The sequence below is a fragment of the Scomber scombrus genome, chromosome 12, assembly GCF_963691925.1.
Source record: "Scomber scombrus chromosome 12, fScoSco1.1, whole genome shotgun sequence".
Taxonomy (NCBI): Eukaryota; Metazoa; Chordata; class Actinopteri; order Scombriformes; family Scombridae; genus Scomber; species Scomber scombrus.
Window position 1 is genome coordinate 29,859,732 of NC_084981.1, and position 24,493 is coordinate 29,884,224.

General features: G+C 39.9%; 3 protein-coding genes across 3 annotated transcripts in view; 1 reads left to right on the forward strand and 2 right to left on the reverse strand.

Moving 5' to 3' along the window:
* LOC133991890 (uncharacterized) overlaps positions 1-24,493 on the forward strand; it is a 527,851-nt gene that overhangs the window by 501,124 nt on the left and 2,234 nt on the right. The gene's annotated exons all lie outside the window — the stretch shown is intronic.
* Positions 1-24,493, reverse strand: part of LOC133991866 (NACHT, LRR and PYD domains-containing protein 14-like) — a 721,507-nt gene that overhangs the window by 399,593 nt on the left and 297,421 nt on the right. The gene's annotated exons all lie outside the window — the stretch shown is intronic.
* On the reverse strand, positions 4,018-20,848 carry LOC133991892 (mucin-2-like). Its single transcript, XM_062430491.1, has 4 exons — positions 20,780-20,848; positions 19,894-19,962; positions 11,747-12,385; positions 4,018-4,096 (listed from the first exon to the last, which is right to left on the reverse strand). The coding sequence occupies exons 3-4, from the start codon at positions 12,383-12,385 to the stop codon at positions 4,091-4,093; spliced, it is 645 nt and encodes a 214-aa protein (XP_062286475.1). The 5' UTR covers positions 19,894-19,962; positions 20,780-20,848; the 3' UTR covers positions 4,018-4,090.

Genomic DNA, 24,493 nt, shown 5'->3' on the forward strand with positions numbered 1-24,493 from the left:
GGAGGCCAGTACAGGAACTCCAGCACCTCCTCCCCCAGCAGGAGCTCCAGCACGTCGCTGTGTCTGACGGTGTCTTTCAGCAGAGACCTGAAGGAGCCGGTCAGACGGATCATCTCTGCATCAACCTTCCTGTTGGACTCCAGCAGCTCAGAGACCTGAGAGCTGCTCCCTGACACAGAGTCTCTCAGCTGGGACAGACTGAGCTCTATTGTCCTCCTCCTGGTCTGCTCAAAGGACAGAGACTCCTTCACCTGCGAGAGGAGGGAGGAGGAGTAGATGGGTAGGGAGGAGGGGGAGGTGGAAGTGGGAGGGAGGAGGAGATGCTGATATAAATGTGAAGTTTGTAAGTTTTTCTATTTTCAATATTTTCAAAAATGATGAGAGAAATAATCCTTTTTTCCTTCCTAATTAACAGTCTTGTAGCTTGATGCTAAAATCAGTCACAAAGTTTCAACCATAAAATTTGGAAAGCTTTTGTAACTGCTCAACTTTTATCTGGAGATCAGCAGATTGACTCCACCTGGTTATTTTACACTGATTATTGTACTTTTGCTTTTTCACCACTAGGTGGCACAAAAAGCTTGTATGAAGGAAAACAGGTCAAAGTTCAGCAGAGTGAAGTTTAAGGTTTAAGATGTTCTCATATGAAGAGGAATTAAAGTTAAAGTGTGTCTGCAGCTCAGAAAAGATTCAAATATTCTTTATTATTAATTTAACAACAATTTAACAGATAAATGTTTAATATTTCCTCTGAAACTCCTCAGCAGTGTAGAAGAAATAAAAAGTAACATAAAAACTGTTCTTAGTTACTCAAGTAAATAATAATAATAATAATATTTTTTCTTCCTTTTCAGAGTAGAGTTGCAGAAGTTCTTTACATGGAGAAGCCAAGATAAACACACATCCTGGAACTAACTGCAGTATTGTGTATAATGACATTTTACCAGTTAATAAATGTTCCAAACTAACCATCAAAACAAGACTAATGTTCATATTTAAGCTCTGAAACAGTAAAATTATGTAATTTTTCTATTATTTACCCACTTTAGTCATTATATCCACATTGCTGATGATTATTTATCAAACATCTCATTGTGTAAATATTTAGTGAAAGCACCAACAGTCATCTCTACAGTATTGTTGCAGTATCGATATCGAGGTATTTGATAATATATGGTGATATTACTTTAATTTCTATGTTTACAATGAAGACTTTGCGCATATTTTAAAACACTTAATGCTCCATTGTTAAGCATTTATTTAATGTTTATTTTAGAGATAATTGTTAAGTGTTCATTGTGATTGAGACTGATGTACACATTTATTTATTTTTCATGGTTGTGTTGACGTTTCTTTTCTCTATCTGCCTTTCATTGATAACTGAGGAGATTATAATCAGAGGAAGTTTACAATAAAAGTGTTAAATTGAATATTTTTTTGCCCTGGTCCTTATTTTAAATAGATCATAAAAAAATCAATAATTATCGATATCAACTGATATGAAATAGACTGTATATAAGAAATGGACGTAAGAGGTAGTTTGTGGACTGCTGCTCGGAAGCCAATAGTATCGGATCTGAGCACCGGCATCTTGAAAATTTCAGGTGCATGCTGGGAAAAATAAAAGCAGGGAATTCTACTTATATGGGCATCAGGAGGAGCATGAGGCGCCCTCCTGAACCTGTGAACCAATCAACCTGTCAATCACCACGTAGCCACGCCCTAATGCATACCCTGCTTTATCGTCACATATAAAATCAGGGAGGCCAAAATGTCCCAAATGAACATCATACTGCATTGAAGAAGGCTTTAAACTAGCGATTGAGACCATAAACACATTTTGAAAACGTTTACTGAGGTTAGAAATCAAGTGAGAAGTTGGTGAATTCTCCATTGACTTGTATAGAGACGGAAGTCCTTTTGACACCAAAATGGTCGCCCCCTGGTGGCCTTTTGATAGAATGCAGTTTTAAGTTACTTCCTGGTTGGCATCATTTCAGAGGAACGGAACTCCCCACCTGGTTGCAGTGTGTGTGTGATGCTTGTGTTTCTTTTTTAGCTACTGTGAAATTGCCCCTCGGAGACAAATAAAGTGATTTGAATTGAATTAATATCGCTCAGCTCTAGATGCATGTTTGATATTAGTATGTGACGGTTTTTTGAAGAAGACTCTTTGTACCTGTTGGAGGCCTCGTTGCAGCGCCTCCACCGCCGGCTCCCAGTCTCCTCCTGCTCCTCCTCCTCCTCCATCACTCTCATCCAGCATTAGTCTGTTCTCATTGGCCAGCTCCGTCGCGTTGGCCACGCCTCTCTCCAGTCGGGCCACAGCCGCCTTCAGTGCTCCACAGTTACAGTCAGAGGAGGAGTTCTGCTTGTAGATGGCGGTGTAGAGATAATCCACGTCTGAGTCCAGCTCCTGCAGCCGCTGGCCGTGCTGGCTCATGTTCCCCGCCAGCTCCTCCACCCGCTCCAGCACCGCCACCTTCGCCTCCTCCACCTCCAGCACCGTCAGCATGTACTGGACCTGAGTGCTGCGAGCCGTCTGGTTCATCTGCTCGCTGAGCTCCTTCACTTCCTGTCTGAGCTGCTGGACGCTGCCTGACGTCACGTCCACGTCCTCCATCAGCCCGCCGACCTGCAGACAGAATACTCCATCATCTGCACATCTTTTTTTAACCCTTTACATACTGTTCATATTCTCTCCTCACAGTTTGTTCCTCTCATAAAAAGTGTTTATACCAAATGTTGATGCACAGATGTGTTTAGAAAGCATCAATAGTCGATCTGACTGATCAATAAATGGGATTAAACCTTTGTGTCGTCCTCCAGGGGTCAAATTGACCCCGTCTGTTTTGACTGTTCCTTCTTTCCTGTCTTTAGTCTTTAGGAAAAGTCATCAAATTTCAGAATAAAAGACATTTAGGGCGTTTTAAAGCTGTTTAATGTTTTTCTCCTCCTTCTTTTTATCTCTTTTGTGTTATTTTGTGATTTAAATATTTTCAGCAGCATCTTACTCTGAAAAACCAACCTTTCTTCTTCCTCTACTTCCTGCTGTGACTCACCTTCACCGTGTTGTTCACCACCATGTTGTCCAGACGCTCGATGGCTTCCCAGAGTGCAGAGGAGTCTGGCGGGGGAGGGGGGGGGAGGAAGTCCAGCTGGACATCAGGGACCTGAACCTGAACCTGAACCTGGTCCTGGTTCTGGTCCTGACTCTGGTCCTGGTCCAGCTTCAGCTCCGTCAGGGTGGCGTTCATGTCCTGCAGACTGACCTGTGCAATATTCATATAATATACATATATATATTTATTTCATTTTAATCTATGCAATAAGAATATCTGGTATATTACCACTCAATACCAATTCTCTCATAAATAATGTGAATAATGTGAATAATGTCATGATTATTTTACTACATATTTCTTACTATTGTTGTTCTTATAGTTTTTTCGTACTTAGTATTTATTATCCTTTATTCTTTTTCTTAATGCTGCTCTTATATTCTATTACTGTCCACTTGCTGCTGTAATAATGCAACATTTCCCCATTGTGGGACTAATAAAGGAATATCTGATCTCTTGCAACACTTTTCTTCCTCTATGTTTGGGGTTATTTTTCAGTTATTTTGGAGATTTTATTGTTCTGACCTGCAGCATCTTCTGGTGGCGTTTCAGCTTCACGTCTACGTCCACCTTGAAGCTGCTGATGTTGTAGTGCAGCATCATGTGTTGTGAGTGCAACCTGTTCTCCATGTCGCTCCTCTGACTCTCCATCAACCTCTGCACCTCCTTCACCTGCTGCGTCACCTCCTCCAGCTTTGCCTCCAGGCGTTCCTCTCCTCGCTCTGCGCTGGCCTGCAGCTCAGCATCCAGCTCCGCCTGCAGGTGGTCGCTCTTCAGCTCGGATACATCCAGAGCCAGCACCTCCACCTGCTGCCTCAGATGCTCCAGAGAACGGTTGAAGCTCTGCAGGATCGGCTGCAGCTGGGACAAAACCAGCGCCATCATGTGGGGAGCGGGGAGCACGGGGAGGGGGGCTTCAGGGAAGAGGAGGGGGGCTTCAGGGAAGGGGAGGGGGCCAGCGTCCACATCTACGACTGAAACAATAAATCACTCAGTTAGAAACCAAACGTCTGATGTCTGGATGTTTATGTCCCATCTGAGCCTCCGTACTAATAAACACAGAGACATATTCTAGATTCATGTTTTTATTTACTGTGATTAATCTGTTAATGTGACAACAGGACGTTTAGTTAGGGTTCAGTTTTCTCACACTTTAGGATTTAATCTGAAGAAGAAGAAGATCTGAAGCACATTTCTGTCCATGTGAGGAGTGAAAATAGTAAAATAATGATGAATAACGATCTGAATATTTGTGCACCATAAATGCAAAAAGCTGTGTGTGTGTGTTTGTATGTATGTTTATGTGTCTGTGTGTTTGCATGTATTGTGTGTGTGTATGTGGGTGTGTATGTATGTGTGTGTGTGTGTGTGTGTGTGTGTGTGTGTATGTGGGTGTGTATGTATGTGTGTGTGTGTGTGTGTGTGTGTGTGTGTGTGTGTGTGTGTGTGTGTGTGTGTGTGTGTGTGTGTGTGTGTGTGTGTGTATTTCTATAAATCTAAGCAGCAGTTTTGTGCTTCAAAGATCCAACAGACACAAATATTCTGATAATATATCAGAATTATATAGTCTGCTGCAGGGTTTATGTGTTTAGTGTATATCATCATTTCAGCTTCATGATTATTGTATATTATTTATGTCTGCTGTTCACTCGGCTGTGTCTGCTGCTTCTTTCTGTTTGTTTAGCTGCTGCTGATAAAGTTTGTTTGCTGTTTCTTGGCTTCTGTTCTGTCTTCATGGCGTCTTGTTGTCTTCACTCTGCAGATTTGATCACTTTAAACAGCTGCAGTTAACAATGATTAATGTGTGTGGTCCTTACTAATTAATACTTATTTATGTACATGTCGGTATGTCTTCTCTTTTGTGTCACAGTCAGGAAAATACAACAATCAGATCAGCAACAAATCAAAACTATCCAGTAACAGCAGAGACTCTTTACTATAACACTCTGGATTAACCTGAAATATCTCAGCTGTCTGAATCAATCCAGCTGATTTCACTGCAGAATAATCAATAATCCAAAAGATGAAGATTTTTTGATGTTTGACATCAGATCAAATCTGCTGAGCACATCAATATTTTACTGTGAAATACTGAAATCTGTGTCTGCGACGAAGTTCATCACATAAACAGAATTATATTTGTTAAGTAAAGGCACATTTGTTTTTCTAAAGTGGGGACTTTTTCTGTAAAATAAGGACCTTTTTATAAAGTAAGGGCCTTTTTGGTAAAGTGAGAACTTTTTGGGAAAGTGAGGACTTTTTTGTAAAATAAGGACTTTTTTGTAAAATAAGGAACTTTTTGGTAAAGTAATAACTTTTTTTTAAAAGTGAGAACTTTTTGTAAAGTAAGGACCTGTTTTGTAGAGCAAGGGCTTTTTTTTTTTATAAAATAAGGACATTTTTGTAAAGTTAAGACCTTTTTGGTAAAGTGAGGACTTTTTTGTAAAATAAGGACTTTTTTGTAAAATAAGGACCTTTTTGGTAAAGTAATAACTTTTTTTTAAAAGTGAGGACTTTTTTGTAAAATAAGGACTTTTTTGTAAAATAAGGACCTTTTTGGTAAAGTGAGGACTATTTGTAAGGTAAGTACCTGTTTTATAAAGTAAGGGCTTTTTTTAAATAAAGTAAGGACAATTTTTGTAAAGTAAGGACCTTTTTGGTAAAGTGAGGACTTTTTGTAAAATAAGGACCTTTCTGGTAAAGTAATAACTTTTTTTGAAGTGAGAACTTTTTTGTAAAGTAAGGACATTTTTTGTAAAATAAGGACCTTTTTGGTAAAGTAATAACTTTTTTTTAAAAGTGAGGACTTTTTTGTAAAATAAGGACTTTTTTGTAAAATAAGGACCTTTTTGGTAAAGTAATAACTTTTTTTTAAAAGTGAGAACTTTTTTGTAAAGTAAGGACCTGTTTTGTAGAGCAAGGGCTTTTTTTTTATAAAATAAGGACATTTTTGTAAAGTTAAGACCTTTTTGGTAAAGTGAGGACTTTTTTGTAAAATAAGGACTTTTTTGTAAAATAAGGACTTTTTTGTAAAATAAGGACCTTTTTGGTAAAGTAATAACTTTTTTTTAAAAGTGAGGACCTTTTTTATAAAGTGAGGACTTTTTTATAGAATAAGGACCTTTTTCGTAAAGTAATAACTTTTTTTTAAGTGAGAACTTTTTTGTAAAGTAAGGACCTGTTTTGTAGAGCAAGGGCTTTTTTTTATCAAATAAGGACATTTTTTGTAAAGTAAAGACTTTTTGTAAAGTTAAGACCTATTTGGTAAAGTGAGGACTATTTGTAAGGTAAGTACCTGTTTTATAAAGTAAGGGCTTTTTTTAAATAAAGTAAGGACAATTTTTGTAAAGTAAGGACCTTTTTGGTAAAGTAATAACTTTTTTTGAAGTGAGAACTTTTTTGTTAAGTAAGGACATTTTTTGTAAAGTGAGGACCTTTTTGGTAAAGTGAGGACTTTTTTGTAAAATAAGGACTTTTGAGGACTTTTTTATAGAATAAGGACCTTTTTCATAAAGTAATAACTTTTTTTTTGAAGTGAGAACTTTTTTGTAAAGTTAAGACTATTTGTAAGGTAAGTCCCTGTTTTATAAAGTAAGGGCTTTTTTTTAATAAAGTAAGGACCTTTTTGGTAAAGTGAGGACTTTTTTGTAAAATAAGCAAGTTTTTTGTAAAATAAGCACTTTTTGTAAAATAAGGACTTTTTGTAAAATAAGGACCTTTTTGGTAAAGTAAGAACTTTTTTTGGAAGTGAGAACATTTTTGTAATGTAAGCACTTGTTTTGTAGAGTAAGGGCTTTTTTTTATAAAGCAAGGACAATTTTTCTGTAAAATAAGGGCTTTTTGAAAAATAACTTTTTGGTAAAGTAAGGACCTTTTTGGTAAAGTAAGGACACAGGTTAAATATTCAGGTTCAGTTTGTGGAGATCAGGAATGTTTCATGGTAATTAAAGTCCTCATCGGTACAGAAATAACAACATGTGTGTTTGCCTGAGGTCACTGCTGTCACTCTCCTCAGAGACACAATCCAGATACACAAACACACACACACACACACACACACACACACACATACACACCTACACACACACACACACACACACACACACACACACACACACACACACACACACACACTCATACTGACCTCAGCCTCTTTCATCACGACCTGTTTTCATTACCACAAACCCACACGCTGCCTCGTACAGAGAGGTCAAAGGTGACAGTACACTGAGGCCACCATGTGACAGGAAGTTCCAGGTCACCTCAAGCTGCAGGAGGAGGAGGAGGAGGAGGGGGGGGGGGGGGGGCTGTGGGGGCATTCGGTGGTTGAAATCAAACAAGCGGCCTCAGCTGGCAGTGTTTCAGTGTAATGACTGTCAGCGTGATTTACGGACACTGGCCGAGCGACTTCCTGCTCGCCACACAAACGTCTTCTGTGCTTCTGTTTGCTGCTTTTAACGTTTTGTTGTAAACGTCACAATTAAAGAAAGAAAGACGAGACTTTAATGATCCACGGGGGGGGGGGGGGGGGTGCAGGAACTACACAGCAGGAAACGGCTCAGGACAGCACGAGAAAATAAAAACATCTCTGAACAAAAACTCAAAAGTCAAACTTAACTTCTCACATCGACTCTGAAGTTCATCTAATGTTCAAATTATATTTATGTGAGACTGTTGTTGTCCCTAATATGTGATATGAGGTGTTGTCAGTGCCTCTCTCTCTCAGCACCGGTTACCTAACGAACAGAGTGGGACAGAGACAAAGCTGGAGAGCATTAAAGGATCATTCTGCTGATTTTCTTCTTCTTGTCAACAAATCTCATGTTTGGATCCAAAAGTATCAAAGTCTGATATACAGTGCTGCGTAGCCCTCCTGTTGTCCTCGAGTCAAGGAAGGAAGGAAGGAAGGAGGGAGGAAGGAAAGGAGGGAGGAAGGAAAGGAAGTAAGGACTGAGGAAGGAAAGGAAGGAAAGGAAGGACGGAAGGACGGAAGAAGGAATGGAAGGAATGACAGAGGAAAGAAGGTAGGAAGGAAGGTAGGAGGAAGGGAGAAAAGAAGGAAGGAGGGAAGGAAGGAAAGGAGGGACAGAGGAGGGAGGGAAGGAAGGAAGGAAGGGAGGAAGAAGGAAGGGAAGGAAGAAGAAAGGAAAGGAGGGAGGAAGGAAGGGAGGAAGGAAGGAAGGAAAGGAAGGAAGGAAGGAAGGATGGAGGAAAAAAGGAAGGAAGGGAGTAAAGAAGGAACAGTCAAAACAGACGGGGTCAATTTGACCCGGGAGGATGACACGAAGGTTAAACGTTTGTGAACTCTTTTACAATTTTCTCTATTTCTGCATAAATAAATATGACCTGAAACTAGATAATAAGAACCCAGTTAAAGAAAACCGTTGTTGAGGAAAATTATTACATCTTCTATTTTTCCTATTGGTGTGAGGCAGAAGTATGTGAACCCTTTGCTTTCAATATCTGGTTTGAGCATCTTTTACAGCAAAACACTTCTAGTAAGTGTTTATCAGCCCTGAACATCGGTTTCTCCTCACAGAACAGATGTTGGTGGGTTTTCTTGGCATGAACTGACTGCTTCAGGTCCTTTCTCAGTATTTCTGTAGCAGGACTTTGACTTCTTTTGTTCTAAGCTTTGGTAGAACAACCTGTGTGTTTGTTGGCGTTGTCTTTTTTCATGACGTACTTTCTGTTGCGCTCCGGGTCATCGATGGACATCTTGACATCTTTCTGTAGAATTTGCTGTTACAACTCAAAACTCAAAGCTCGATCAATGAGTCCTGGTCCAGACCGTGATGCTACCACCCCCATGTTTCACAGATGAGAGGAGGTTCTTTTTGTTTGAATGCAGTGTTTGCTCATTGCCAAACAAAACGCTTCTCATACAAGCCAAAAAGTTAGATTTTGGTCTCATCTGTCCACAGAACATTTGTCCAGTCGCCTTCAGGCTCATCCACTCGGTCCTGAGCTAATCGTAGATGGCAGCAATGTTCTTTTGGAGAGTTGTGGCTTTCTCTTTGCAGCTCTGTCCCAGATTCACAGCAGATTGTCCTCCCATTGACAGAGATACCTGACTCTAATCTCAGAGGTTCACATACTTTTATCTCACACAAATATGTAACATTGGATAATTTTCCTCAATAAATAAACAAAAAAGTAATAGAGATTTTGGACTCATTTGTTTAACTGTCAGTTTTTAGGACATGAATGGACATCTGATCATATTTTAGGTATTTATGCAGAAATAGAGCAAATTCTAAAAGCGTTCACAAACTTTCAAACAGCACTGTATCTTATTCCATTATTGTCCAAAAACTTTTAAAAACACGTCACAAACTCTGAATCGATATGATATTATCACAATACTTGTGTCACGCTACGATATTATTGTGATTTTAAATATATTGCGATATGCTGCGATATATTGAAATTAATTATCTTTTTAAACTGCAAATTACGTCCCCAAAAGAAAACTCCCTCATGCACGCTGACTGTCACCTCTGCTGAAACAAACTAGAGCCACCTAGTGGACGGAAGAAGCAATTGATTTTATTATTCTAGTACCAAAAACTTCAATTTTCATTTGCAATTTATCGATACTTGGCGTCTGTGTATCGGTACAATATTGCCACGCAAAATATCGCAATACTACTACTACTATTTTGACTAGTGGTCAAATGCATCGTAATGAAATTAACAACAAAAAGGCCTCTCTGTTGCATTTGATCCCTCTTAGTAGGCAGAATTTAAAGTCACATGACCACTTGATGAGTTTAAATTGATCACCTGTTGTTATCGTACTTCACACACTGAGTTTCGGATTTTTAACTCACCATCAGAGAACCTCAGATGTTTTTTAGACTGCTCGTCCATATCAGGACTCACATTATTAGTAAGCTGGATATTCTCTTTTATCCTCATGTGTCTACTTGCCTGATTCACCTGATTTTTTATACCAGTTTCCTGACTCAGTGGGACACTACAACAATACAATACTTGTTAATAGATCAGTTCATTGTTGGTTTGGATCCAAACAATACAGAACATTTCCAGAATGATCCTTTGAAAGAGGCCAAATGACTGAAACTGGACCTGACGTCACCTGATGAAGTTTATCTGAGTTTGTGTTTTATCAGCTTTGAAATTAAGAAATGTTCTTACAGTATGTCAGTGAGGTAACGACTGTAGTTAACGACATCAAACAAACATAACAGACAGAGAAGAAGCAGTATGTTCCTTTAAGTCAGAGGTCAGAGAGAGCAGAGCACTGTGGGAAAACTGGAGGCTCCATACAGGACGGAGGAAGTGTCGTAATGCACATGCTGGACTGGTGACACGCGGGATAATATAGTCATGTTATAGTCTCACACACACACACACACACACACACACACACACACACACACACACACACACACACACACACACACACACACACACACACACACACACACACACACAATGCAGAGACAGAAGAAGAAAGAGAGGATTTCCTGTGGAGGAAATGTGTTCATGTGTGTGTGTGTGTGTGTGTGTGTGTCTGTGTGTGTGTGTGTGTGTGTGTGTGTGTGTGTGTGTGTGTGTGTGTGTGTGTGTGTGTGTGTGTGTGTGTGTGTCACTGCAGAAGAATGAAGCTCAGTGCGAGTTACAGTTTGTGTGTTTTAACGTTAAAGCTCATTGGTAGGATGTGAAGGAGACATCAGGATTATTAATATCTCCTCCTACACACTGAGACGCTCCACATCGTCTTCACATCTGAATCCTGCATCCAAAAATCTACAGCTGCTACTGAGACACTGATGCTTGCTGCGTGACGTTTAATTGGCTGTATGGAGACGACAAACAGTAGATGGTCCACTGTTCCACGGCCTCTTCACCCTTGCAGGGATACTTGAGGGGTCATGGGAGTTTGCTCATCTAGTCTACATGTGCTTTGTGGACTTTTCTTACAACTGCGTCCCTCTGGGGATCTTGTGGGCAGCGTTGTCGGAGTTTGGGGTACCATTGGGGAACCATTGGGGAGCCATTCGGGAGCCCTAAACAACCACTGTGAGAGCTGTTTTCACATTCTCAGCAGTAAGTCAGACCTGGTCTCAGTGGGTGTTGGGCTCCATCAGGGCAAACAGTCTGGGATCCTGCATGGACAGAGTCTCAAGGTGCAGCCAGGGGGAGGAGAGAGTCCAGTTTGGGGACCTCAGAATCACCTCTCTGCTTTTTGTGGTTGATGTTGTTCTGTTTGACTCTACAGGTGAATGTGAAGCGGTCGGGATGAGAGTCGGCACCTCCACATCTGAGGCCATGGTGCTCTGCTGGAAAATGGTGGACCACCCCCTCAGGGTTTGGGGGTTTTATTGGTCGGCCTGGGCCAACAGAGCCAGACTGGGATAAGAGGCAGAAACTAAGAACTAAGACTATTCTGTTGCATTAAAGGGCAGGTTCACTTTTTTTTAAGTGTGTCTTCAGCTGTATTCAGATCAAAGCAGGTGTTGCAGAAGCCCTTTCATTCATGTGAACTGGGGAGAGTGTATTTGGCCTGGGGGGGGGGGGGGGATTTACCTCCCATTCATACAGAGATCATTTTTAAGGCATTCGATAATATGAAAATGTAAAGACCAAGAGCTTACCTGGAAGCGGAGGTTCCTGCTGCCGGTTGGTGCGGTCGTGGTCATCGGAGTCAGCGCTGCGATGTGGTGGGTGCTGGGGATTGTAGGTGTGGGAGTCAGCGGTGCGGACCGGTGGGTGCTGGGGATTGTGGGTGTCGGAGTCAGCGGTGCGGTGTGATGGGTGCTGGGGATTGTGGGCTTGGGAGTCAGCGGTTTGGATCGGTGGGTGCTGGGGATTGTGGGTGTGGGAGTCAGCGGTGCGGTGTGATGGGTGCTGGGGATTGTGGGCTTGGGAGTCAGTGCTGCGATGTGGTGGGTGCTGGGGATTGTGGGTGTGGGAGTCAGCGGTGCGGTCCGGTTGGTGATGGTAGCTGTGGTCGTGGTCGTAGAAGTCCGCGGCGAGGTGCGGTGGATGATGGATGCTGTGTTCGTGGTTATAGGGCTCGGCAGCGCGGTGCGATGGGCGATCGGGCTTGTGGGTGGATGGTGTGTGATGGGGGTTGTGGACTGGGCTTGGCTCCTGGGTGGGGGGCTGTGTAGTGGTGTTGTTCTGGTCGAGGTCCAGGTAGCCGACGTCCGGCAGCTCGCCGGAGGGCGGCTGGTGGTCGTTCTGCTCTCGGTTCGGGTCGCCGTGCTGCTGCTGGAACGCCGTGTGCACATCTGGAACACAAACAGGTGACGAGGAAGTTTAATTTATAATAAACAGAGATGACAGTAGCTGAAGCTGTGTGAGATTTATTAATAATAAATCATCAGTGAACGGTTCTTTACATGTAAATAAGGTTCATTAACCTTTGTGTCGTCCTCCCGGGTCAAATTGACCCCGTCTGTTTTGACTGTTCCTTCTTTTCTCCCTTCCTTCCTTCCTTCCTTACTCCATCCCCCTTTCTTCCTTCCTTCTGTCCTTCCTTCCTCCCTTCTTTTTCTGTTCTTCTTTCCTTCCTTCCTCCCTTCCTCTTTTCCATTCTCCCTCCCTCCCTCCTTCCTTCCTTCCTTATTTCCTCCGTCCTTCCTTCCTTCGTCCCTTCCTTCTTTCCTTTCCTCCCTTCCTCCTTCTTCCTCCCTGCTTTCCTTCCTTCTTCCTCCCTTCCTCTTTTCCTTTCTCCCTCCCTCCCTCCTACCTTCCTTCCTTCCTTCCCTCCTTCCTTCCTACCTTCCTCCCTCCTTTACTCCCTTCCTTCCTTTCCCTCCATTCTCCCTCCCTCCCTCCTTCCTTCCTTCCTTATTTCCTCCGTCCTTCCTTCCTTCGTCCCTTCCTTTTATCCTTTCCTCCCTTCCTCCTTCTTCCTCCCTGCTTTCCTTCCTTCTTCCTCCCTTCCTCTTTTTCTTTCTCCCTCCCTCCCTCCTACATTCCTTCCTTCCCTCCTTCCTTCCTACCTTCCTCCCTCCTTTACTCCCTTCCTTCCTTTCCCTCCATCCTTCCTCCCTCCCTCCTTTCCTTCCTTCCTTAACTCGAGGACAACAGGAGGGTTAAATCATCTAAAACTGAAACTAATGATTATTTTCATTATCAGTTCATCTGTTTATTATTTTCTGGATTAATTGATTAGTTGTTTGGTTCATAAAAAGTCAGAACGTGACTAAAATGTGGATCTATGTTTCCCGAACCCAAGATGACGTCTTCAAATGTTCAGTTTACTGTCATAGAAACTAAAGAAACCAGAAAATATTCATGTTAAAGAAGTTGAATCAAAGAATTTGGACTTTTCTTCCTAAAATATTCAAAGTAATTGTTCAACTACCAAAATAGTAGGAGATAAAATACATTTAGAAAAAGTATCTGATTGCGATTATTTTGACTAATATTGCAGTTGTGATATTACGTATTATGTATTATTTTTTACATTATTCTCATTAACATGGAAAAACATATTAAGAGGATTACGGTGTGACTTTTTAGACATTTTTTATAATTATGTAGAATATTATGTGTGATTTAAAATGGTGTTTATACTCTAATTTCACCTTTAACAAATATTGCATGATGTCCATATTGCAATTCCAATAAAATTTAGATGAATTGTTCAGCCTTAGTTATTATTATTTATATAATAGTTGAGAATTGAATAATTAATGAACGTATTGTTGGAGCTCTCGTCCTAATAAACCAACACTGATAATTAATATGCTGTAAATAAATCCTGATATAGTAAACTCATAAAAACTATATCAAAGTAAAATAGATTAAAATCTGAGTCATTACATTTATTATTTACAATGTTTATGCTTCGTCAAGAGAGACTTTTTAAATCAGACTCATAAAGCTTAACTGAGAACTGAGAAACAGGAAGTCAGTCAGACAGGTAGAGAGTGAGACTGAGGGGGCCGATGGGAAACTGGCTGATGATGTATTTGGGGGATTTTCTCTGCTGAGTTTCCTCAGTTTGTTTCTGGCTCCGAGTTTATTGTTAAACTTTGTGAGTCGGTGACAGAATCAGAGCGACGGTGGCGGCGGGAACACGGAGCAACCTTCAGTCAGCGCTGATGGAACCAACGTCCTGCAGTGTCATCACATCTGTTTCCATCTTCAGCACAAACTCAAGAACTGCTCATCTCATCATTTCTGTCATTACATGTTGGAGACTAACTGTATATCTGCTTGTGTTTATATTTGTTGGGGCTGCTCCTATTAACTGACACATGGGTGTGAGCTTCCTCTTATTTTACCTTTTCATTTGGGTGGAGGCGGAGTTTTGGACAAAGGGGGTTTCATCATCTCTATATTCTCACAATCGCATCACATCATGTATTATTGGGTCTTTTTGTGCAACAGCTGCTTGCCAGTCTTTTTTTTTTAAATGTTCCTTCAATAAACATCATTAAAACTTCATCTGGTTCTGGACCTGTCTTTAATACGCTGTCATAAGCATGTAAGACTTGGCTGAAACTATGCACACTTATTGCTTTGTTTGAGGAGACTCTACGAAATGTCAGCTTGACCAAGCTACAAATCAACATGAGAACTTTCTGTACTCTTTTAGCAAGAAGAATGATATTACAACAATGGAAAGGAGCATTACCACCTATATATGGACACTGAGTGAGAGAGATCATGTACTATATTCAACTAGAAAAGATTCGATACACTATAAAGGGTCAATTCAGACATTTCTTGAACTACTGCCGTCAAACCCAAAGCACAGTCCATAGCAAATTCTGGCATCAGATACAGACAAATAACATACAGGAAGACCTGCTTTGGTAAAAGTTTCACTCCATCATGTTTGTGCAATTCGTGTTTAAGTCTTGTCGAGAAGGTCTGTTTTGTTTTTGTTTTGTCTTTTGTATCCTGTTGAAGTTTTTTGTTGATGATTTTGTTGACCTTTTGAATGTTATCAGTATGGATATGACAACAGATTTTCCCCTGGAGACAATAAAGAATGAATCTGAATCTGAACTACTATGAAAATGTGAATGCAGATTAAATTGATCATCTTTCCAACACTTTATTTATCTCTGCCTGTTCTCCTGCTGAGAGTTTCTGCCCTGAGTTTCGCCTCTCAGGCTGCAGACTGAACACATGTCCTCCACCTTCTCTGTCTGCTGTTTGCTTTAAATAAACATTTACTATATGAATACTTTTGTTTACAAATATTACAACAGTACATCTCTCTGTGAACAGGAAGTGGCCACAATAATAGAAACACCTGTGCTTTGTGCTGCAGATGTAATCAGCGTGAAGGTTGCTAAACTTTATTTATGTCACACGGTTGATGATTCACCTCTGAGGCGTCTGAGCACATATTTTAAAGGTGTTCCTGTTATTGTGTCCGGTCTGCGTTGATGATTTAATTACATGGACCGGAGCTCACAGGAAGTGGGTTGAATCAGAGGCGTGGTGGGAGCGGACCGGACCGCATCGAGGTGCCTAACAAACTCTTTGTTTGTCTTTCTTTGTTAAATCCAGCCTCCAAAGGCCAAAGGTCTATTTTAGTCTGACATTTTTCCAAAAACATGGGACTGTTTTGATTCTCAGATTTCTCCTTTCAGGGCAGAAATATTTCATGTTGTGTTCGCAGCACGTTTCCAGCAGTGCTGCAGGACGACGTTACGGATCAGTTTACTGAGTTTATCTACGTTAACATAAACTGAACCAAACTGTCAGCAGCTGCAGTCAGAACAGCTGATTATAGTTTCTGCAGCTTTAAAGTGAAATTTCAGACATTTTAATAACTGTTTAACATCTGTCTGACAGTTAAAGTCTGAAACAGATCAATAAAAATCATTAGTGAAGATAAAGCTGAGAATTATTCACCAAGAGCAAATAAATGTCAACTTATTTAACTTTATGCCACATTCTTGTCATTACTTCCTGACAGTTTATAACAATCATTATCAATAATATAACTAATGAGTCATTAATGAGGAGCAGCAGCAGATAGATTAACTATCTAAAAGATAACATAACAATCATTTAAGCTCAGGGGAGTTTCCAGCCGGATTTGACTAAAAATCACATACTTAAAAAATAAATAAATAACATTACTGCCTATGATAGGATGGAAAATAACATTTAAGACATTAGTGAATTAAATGTTAGACTTTAAAACGTCTTTTTTGAGGAAACTTAAAAAGAATAGCTTCACAAAGAGCTTTTTAAGTCAGTGAAATGTATGTTTTTAACAATCATCAATAATAATGAGTCATTAATGAGGAACTGGATGTGAATCAGCAGCAGATAGATTAACTAAATCATTTCAGCTCACAGGTCTGTAACAACAGAATCAGGGAGTTTCCAGACAGATTTCTACTAAAAACATTTTATAACTAACATTACTGCATGTGATATAAAATAACAGTTAAGACCTTTGTGAATGAAATTTAAGACTTTTTACCTTTTGAGGTCTTTTTTGAGGAAACCTAAATCGATTCGTAAAATATTCACAAAGAACTGAACGAGGGCAAAAATATTAAATGAGATTATTTATATAAATTAAGATCAAATTAAAATAAAATTAAATAATAAAGCATGCAAAAAGAAAGGAATCACAGCAGATGAAGCGTCCGACAAAGTCACTGATTGATGATTTAAAAAAGTGCAAAACTTAAAATAAATACACAATCAAAAATATGCAATAAAAACCTAAAACACAGAACAGGTGCATCTGTAGCAGCTCTCAGTTAAACCTCCATCACTGCTAACATGTAATGTGTATATATATATACATTACATATATATATATACTCAGCAGCTGGAATATGAGTTTGTCTGTTTGACCTCTGATGAACATTCAGGATGAACGCTGCAGGAAGTCTTTCCTGCCGTCTGACTGTTTAATGTGTTTAATACTAACTGTGCTTTATGTTTAATGTGTTTAATACTAACTGTGCTTTATGTTTAATGTGTTTAATACTAACTGTGCTTCATGTTTAATGTGTTTAATACTAACTGTGCTTCATGTTTAATGTGTTTAATACTAACTGTGCTTTATGTTTAATGTGTTTAATACTAACTGTGCTTTATGTTTAATGTGTTTAATACTAACTGTGCTTCATGTTTAATGTGTTTAATACTAACTGTGCTTTATGTTAAACTGTGAGCAGAAATAAAAGTGTGTAACAGTCGTCAGAATAATCTCTGGTCAGCTGATATCAGTTTATTAACAGTCAGCAAACAACGAGGATTTTAAACCAAACAAACTAACGTTCACATTTGTCTCAACACTGAACTCTGAATAAGGATGTGATTCATAGTTTTATCTATTGTAGGTCAGAGGTCAGAGGTCAGAGGGGTCTGAATAGAGATGATTCAGAGATTCGGTTATTTTCATTTTAGGGGAATTTAACTTTTACACAGTCAGAAACTAAAGAAGTCTGAAGATGTTTCAAACAGTTTTATCATACTATACTATACTACACTACACCACCGATACTACGTCACGTCACACCACACTAACACCACGCCATGCCACACCACACCACACCACACTAACACCACACCACGCCACACTCTGCCACACCACGCCATGCCACGATATACACCAGATTCACCAGAATTGTCCTTTAGGTTATATCTTGAAAATCTCGGCCCTTCAATAAAACAAGGTCATGACATCATTCCTCCACCTGAGCACCGTAACCCCAAAGCAGGGTTAAAATCAACCAAAACAAACCTGCTGCCGTCACTGACACATCAGTTTCTGTTGTGATCTCTGACCTCTGAGTATGAGTCACAGTGTTTACAGCATGAGGATGTGGAGGGGTGGGGGTGGGTGGGGGGTCAGGCTGACCCGAGAGCAGCTCGCCCACACCCTCTTCCCCAGGGAGGAGGAGGAGGAGGAGGAGGAGGAGGAGGAGGAGGAGGAAGAGGAGGAGGAGGAGGAAGAAGGGGAGTGGGACCTTCTCCTGACCTGAGCTGAAGGTTTATGGAAGCCGAACGTCGCTCTGCACTTCACGACTTCCTCACTTTGTTCAAGAAGAAGAAATGAGTCACGCTGCTCTGACTGTGTGAGTGTGTGAGTGTGTGAGTGTGTGACTGTGTGAGTGTGTGACTGTGTGAGTGTGTGAGTGTGTGACTGTGTGAGTGTGTGACTGTGTGAGTGTGTGATTGTGTGAGTGTGTGAGTGTGTTACTGTGTGAGTGTGTGACTGTGTGAGTGTGTGACTGTGTGAGTGTGTGACTGTGTGAGTGTGTGAGTGTGTGAGTGTGTGAGTGTGTGACTGTGTGACTGTGTTACTGTGTGAGTGTGTGAGTGTGTGACTGTGTGAGTGTGTGACTGTGTGAGTGTGTGACTGTGTGAGTGTGTGAGTGTGTGAGTGTGTGACTGTGTGACTGTGTGAGTGTGTGACTGTGTGAGTGTGTGAGTGTGTGAGTGTGTGACTGTGTGAGTGTGTGAGTGTGTGACTGTGTGACTGTGTGACTGTGTGACTGTGTGAGTGTGTGAGTGTGTGACTGTGTGACTGTGTGAGTGTGTGAGTGTGTGAGTGTGTGACTGTGTGACTGTGTGAGTGTGTGAGTGTGTGAGTGTGTGACTGTGTGAGTGTGTGACTGTGTGACTGTGTGACTGTGTGAGTGTGTGACTGTGTGACTGTGTGATTGTGTGAGTGTGTGATTGTGTGAGTGTGTGAGTGTGTGACTGTGTGAGTGTGTGACTGTGTGACTGTGTGACTGTGTGACTGTGTGAGTGTGTGAGTGTGTGAGTGTGTGACTGTGTGAGTGTGTGAGTGTGTGACTGTGTGATTGTGTGATTGTGTGACTGTGTGACTGTGTGAGAATAAACAGTCCGAAAAATCAGGAGGAGAAATTAAAAAACATTTTAAAAAGCGGTCTGACTGTCCTCAGGTCCAGGACTGACGAGGACTCGGTTGAGATTTAAAAGATGTAACTTAAAGGACAATTCTGGTGAAATATTGTGTGCATATCAAACTCAACTTATCAGTTGTTGTTGTTCAAAAAGTATTAAAAACATGTCAGAATGATGTGTTCACTCTTCAAAATAAAGGCTAAATTTGGTCATTAGTTTGTTTAGAAAAGGCTCAAAAGTGTGTAAAGGTCCTTAAAGGAACAGGAGCTGACCTGAGGGGCCAGTAAAAGATTAATAAGGAGTTTTTAACTGGAAATCATACAAAGATATTCCAGTAGAGACTCAGAATATTAATATAGAGCTGCAGATGTGAATGAGTTATTTTATAAGCAGAAATACCAAATATTCACAAGTTGAAGCTTCTGAAATGTGAGGATTCGAAGCTTTTCTGCATTAAAATTGAAAGTAAACTTAATATTTTTGGGATTTTGGACTGTTGATAAGACAAAAGAAGACAGTTAAAGACTCTTGTTTGAGATTTTTTAACACTTTTCAGCCAAATTAGAAACAAAACGATGAAGTAATTTGTAATAAAAGTAATAGTTATTTGTGTTTCTTTACATGGAACTGTTAGTTAATGGGCAGACTTGCTGTTTTCCTGTGTTTTATATCTTCATAAACGAAATATATTTGACAGAACGAGACATTTGAAGTCGTCACTTTGAGCTGCGGGAAACTTTGATGGATAATTTTCACTTTTGACCAAATAGATTAACTTCTACATCACTCAGTGTAGTTAAGAGAAGATAAATAAGGAGTTTTTAACTGGAAATCATGCAAAGATATTCCAGTAGAGACAGAATATAAATACAGACGCGTCCTTTAAAATAAAACAGGTGGAGGAGAGTGATGATGTCGTCTCTACCTGCAGATCTTCCTGCTTCAGATCCTCCAATCAGAGACGAGCTGCCAGAATCCCGCCGAGCGTCAGGAACTGTCAAACACACACAAACACACACTCTTTATTACACATGTTCCTATTCTGGGTTTAACGTCTATATAAAGAGGAGAGAGTAGGGACGAGAGTATCTCAGTCACATGAGATACTCTCTAAAAATACTTTCTTATTTAGCTTTGGGAATATTTTCAGTTGTAAATTCAGGGACACCGAAGAAAAGTCGGAGTGCAGAGGAGAGGATGTCCTCCTCCTGATATCTGGTAAACACTGAACTTTCCCACACACACACACACACTAAATCTAGACCTGATTAAGTTTGTAGGAAGGACATTTAAAAATAGACTCCAGCAGATTAAAATAGAGCAAAGTGAACTGGAGGGAAAATGATGTTTTCTGAGTCATTTACGTGTTTTTTCCCCCCAAAACTGGAAACAGCTTTTATTAACGAGGCTGCAGGAAAAGACATCAGCTGAACCTCATTTAGCCCAAATATTTAAAGTGGTATACCTGTAAACTTGAGCCTTTAATTACACACTGTACCATATTATATTCATGTTATTGGTGTAAATTAAAAGTTCAGAGATGTTTCAATGTAGAGCTGCAGTCAGAGAGTGATTAGCTTAGCTTAGCATAAAGACTGGAAGCGGAGGGAAACTGCTAGCCTCACTGTGTTTGTGTGTTTCCAAAAATATTGATTCAAAACTTTTACTTTAAATTTCTGAAATGCTTCAAATTCAAACTGATATCACTGTGACATGTGTGTGTTGCTTGCAATCATCAGGTATCATCATCAACATCACTGTTGTTACCATAGCTGGTTGCCATGGTAACGCCCATGCCTCTCCTTACTCACCTGTGTCCTCACAGTTCCTCCCTCCGTGTCCCGGACAGCAGCGCCACAGATGATCCGTCTGCACCGACTGCTCCTGTTTGTAGAAGGTATGAGGGGAAAGCTTGTACCTGCACACACACACACACACACACACACACACACACACACACACACACACACACACACAAACACACACACACACACAAACACACACACACACACACACACACACACACACACACACACACACACACACAGGTATAAACTCATCACACACGCTTGTAATACTAAATGTACATTTTAACAACCCTGATGCTGCTTTTAAAACTAGTTTAACTGATTTATGAATTCATCATCTTACCAACACTTATTATTACTGACCCATGTTCCTCTTGTTCATACTGACTATTAAAAGATGCCGTTTAAAACTATTTTTAAGTTCTGTTTAGGGTCTTTTTCTGCATTCATCCATTTATAAAACAATTATTAAAACAATAAATTAAAAATTAATTACACATTGATCCAGTTTTCTCTTACTGATCTTTTTTTTAATATATTAATTATATTGAACTGGGCGTAACTCGGACCTCCATGATGTCTTGCTGCTATGGACGTCCATGATGTTTTGCTGCTACGGAGCCGCTGAGTTTAGTCTGAATTTGTCTCCTGTGGCTTTAACAAACCTGATGCTGCTTTTAAAACTAGTTTTAACTGATTTATGAATTCATCATCTTGCCAACACTTCTTTATCACTGAGCCTTATGTATTGTTGACTTTATATGTTACTAAACTTACACTTGAATTTAATAAAAAAAACAACAAAAAAAACTTGAAATTGAATGTAAAGATGTAGAACACAGCTGGAGAGAATTTATAAAGATCTGATCTCTGGTCAGAAATAAACTGATCAACACTGTTATCTGACCTGAGATGAGAGAGTTTTATAACTTTTTATAACTGAGATGAACAAGAAGATTTGGGATTTTTGCTTCCCTTAAATGCCTCAAAATGCTGAATCAGTAATGAGAATAGTAGGTGATTAATGAACTAATGAAGCTTTTCTACAGTCAGAGTGTTTTACTCACATGACGACTCGACAGTCAGGAGCGCCGCTGGGACACGGACTCTCTGACTTAACCACGCGCTTCTCTGCAGACGTCTTCTTCACTGCCTTAGTAACCACACGCTGCTGCTCGAAAACACACCAGTTCCTGCACAACACACACACACACACACACAGTCAGGATACTGATCCTGTGATAACATGTCCAAAGTGTTTCAGGAAGACGGATGAGATAATGAAAAGGCTGAAAGGACTTTCAGAGCTACACAATGTCTTCCGCTGCTGCTCTGTGCTTCTATAGAGAGCTACACGATATACACATTATACACATTTCTATACTATTAAAACTACATATACAAAATATAGAATAATGGTAAAAACTTACAGAGAGTAAAGGATAATGTTGTCAGGTGTGAAATATGTGGAGTACCAAATAATTCAACTTGCTTAAAAACAGTAAATAGTCAATAAAACACCATATCAACTAGTTTGGCATGATCTTACATTATAACTTTATATTAAATAAAGGTAATGGAATACAATTGTTCTAAATATTACATTTACTCTGGTTACCATGGAGATCAGGAAACATTTACATGTTTTAAATGAAGTCATTATTAGTATAAGTCCACTTAAATACTCTGTAGGTGATAAAATATGTAATAGTTATCATTCTTTTGTGGTTACACCATTTGACATTTTCAGGAGCATTCAGTCTTACTTTTGGTAAAAAAATGGTGCAAATGTCATTTCAAATGATATAAAACCAACAAAAATACTAAATGTACATTTTAACAAACCTGATGCTGCTTTTAAAACTAGTTTAACTGATTTATGAATTCATCATCTTACCAACACTTATTAGTTACTGACTCATGTTCCTCTTGTTCATACTGACTATTAAAAGATGCCGTTTAAAACTATTTTTAAAGATGTTTAAGGTCTTTTTCTGCATTCATCCATTAATAAAACAATTATTAAACAATAAAATCTTAATTATACATTGATACAGTTTTCTCTTATTGATCTTTTTTTAATATATTGATTATATTGAACTGGGCATAACTCGGACCTCCATGATGTCTTGCTGCTACGGACGTCCATGATGTCTTGCTGCTACGGAGCCGCTGAATCAGCTTGAATTTATCTCCTGCTGTTTTAACAAACCTGATGCTGCTTTTAAAGTTTAACTGATTTATGAATTGATCATCTTACCAACACTTATTGTCACTGAGCCATATGTATTGTTGACTTTATATGTGTTTTACTGTTGATTTTTATGTATTTTAAAGGCCCATATAAGGAAGGGTTTCTGTTATAATGCTGCAGTATGTGACATAAATTCATGCTATAAACTCATCACAGTACAAATAAACATTAAGATGTATTGTCTTGTTGAGGTTATGTATAACAGTGAGCTGATCCTTACAGCTCTGTTTCAGGGTTCAGACTTCATCTGGTTTTAGAGTTAAGGTTAGATTCAGGTTCAGGTTCAGGAGGGTTTGATCAGATCTGGTTCTGATCAAACACTCAGACTCACAGCAGCTCTGATCACATTTTAATGGTTTTATTTGCTTCGTCTTGTTTCCTGTTTAATGTGAGAAAATCGGAATATTTGTGTTGTTCTGTGTGGGTGTGCGTGTGTGTGTGTGTGTGTGTGTGTGTGTGTGTGTGCGTGCGTGTGTCTGTCTGTGTGTGTGTCTCTGTGTGTGTGTGTGTGTGTGAGTGTGTCTCTGTGTGTGTGTGTGTGTGTGTGTGTGTGTATGTGTGTCTCTGTGTGTGTGTGTGTGTGTGTGTGTGTGTGTCTGTGTATGTGTGTCTGTATGTGTGTGTGTGTGTGTGTGTGTGTCTGTGTGTGTGTGTGTGTGTGTGTGTGTGTGTGTGTGTGTGTGTGTGTGTGTGTGTGTGTGTGTTAGCAGTAATATGTTGATGTTGGACTGTTTGTCTCTTCCTTCCTGTCTGCTGCACCAGCAGCTCTGAGATCTCTCAGCTCTTCTTTCATGTTTCACAATCACTTGTGTGTCTCTGGACTCTTCAACACAAACATCAGCAGCATCAACTCTGAACTCAACGCTCGCTCAGCCTCGTGCACGTTATAGAAACAGTATCCACAGACTGGGATCAGTGTTTGAGCTGATAGGTTTTTAGGCTTGTAACAAATAAATGATATGAATCAGAAATCGGGTTTGATTTAAAAGACACACATGCATCGATCCACAAACCTCTGGATCTAAATGTAGCATGAACTAGTCGATGGCTTATGGTTATAAAGTTATGAATCAGTTTAATGTTGCTGCTTTGCTGCTGAAACAACATCAACAGTATTTAACCTCGAGCGACTCTCTGTCCTCATATGGAGATGTTACAGTTTGGGTTTGCTGGACCTTAAACTTCATTCTGTTTAACTCTGACCTGTTGTCTTCGTTTGAACAGAAGCTCAATAGAGTCTAAAAATCAGTGTTAAAACGAGATGGCAGGCATCTGGGTGAAGTCAATCAACAGCTGATCCCCAGATGAAAGAGGACCAGGGACAAAACCTGATCAGATGTTGTGGTTGAAACTTGTTTATTTATTAATTTAGAAAACTACTTCCTGTTCAAAGACGATGCTTAGCTTTTGTACTTATCAGGTCCTACTAATCCCCAATATCTAGGAGAAATTAAAAATGCATA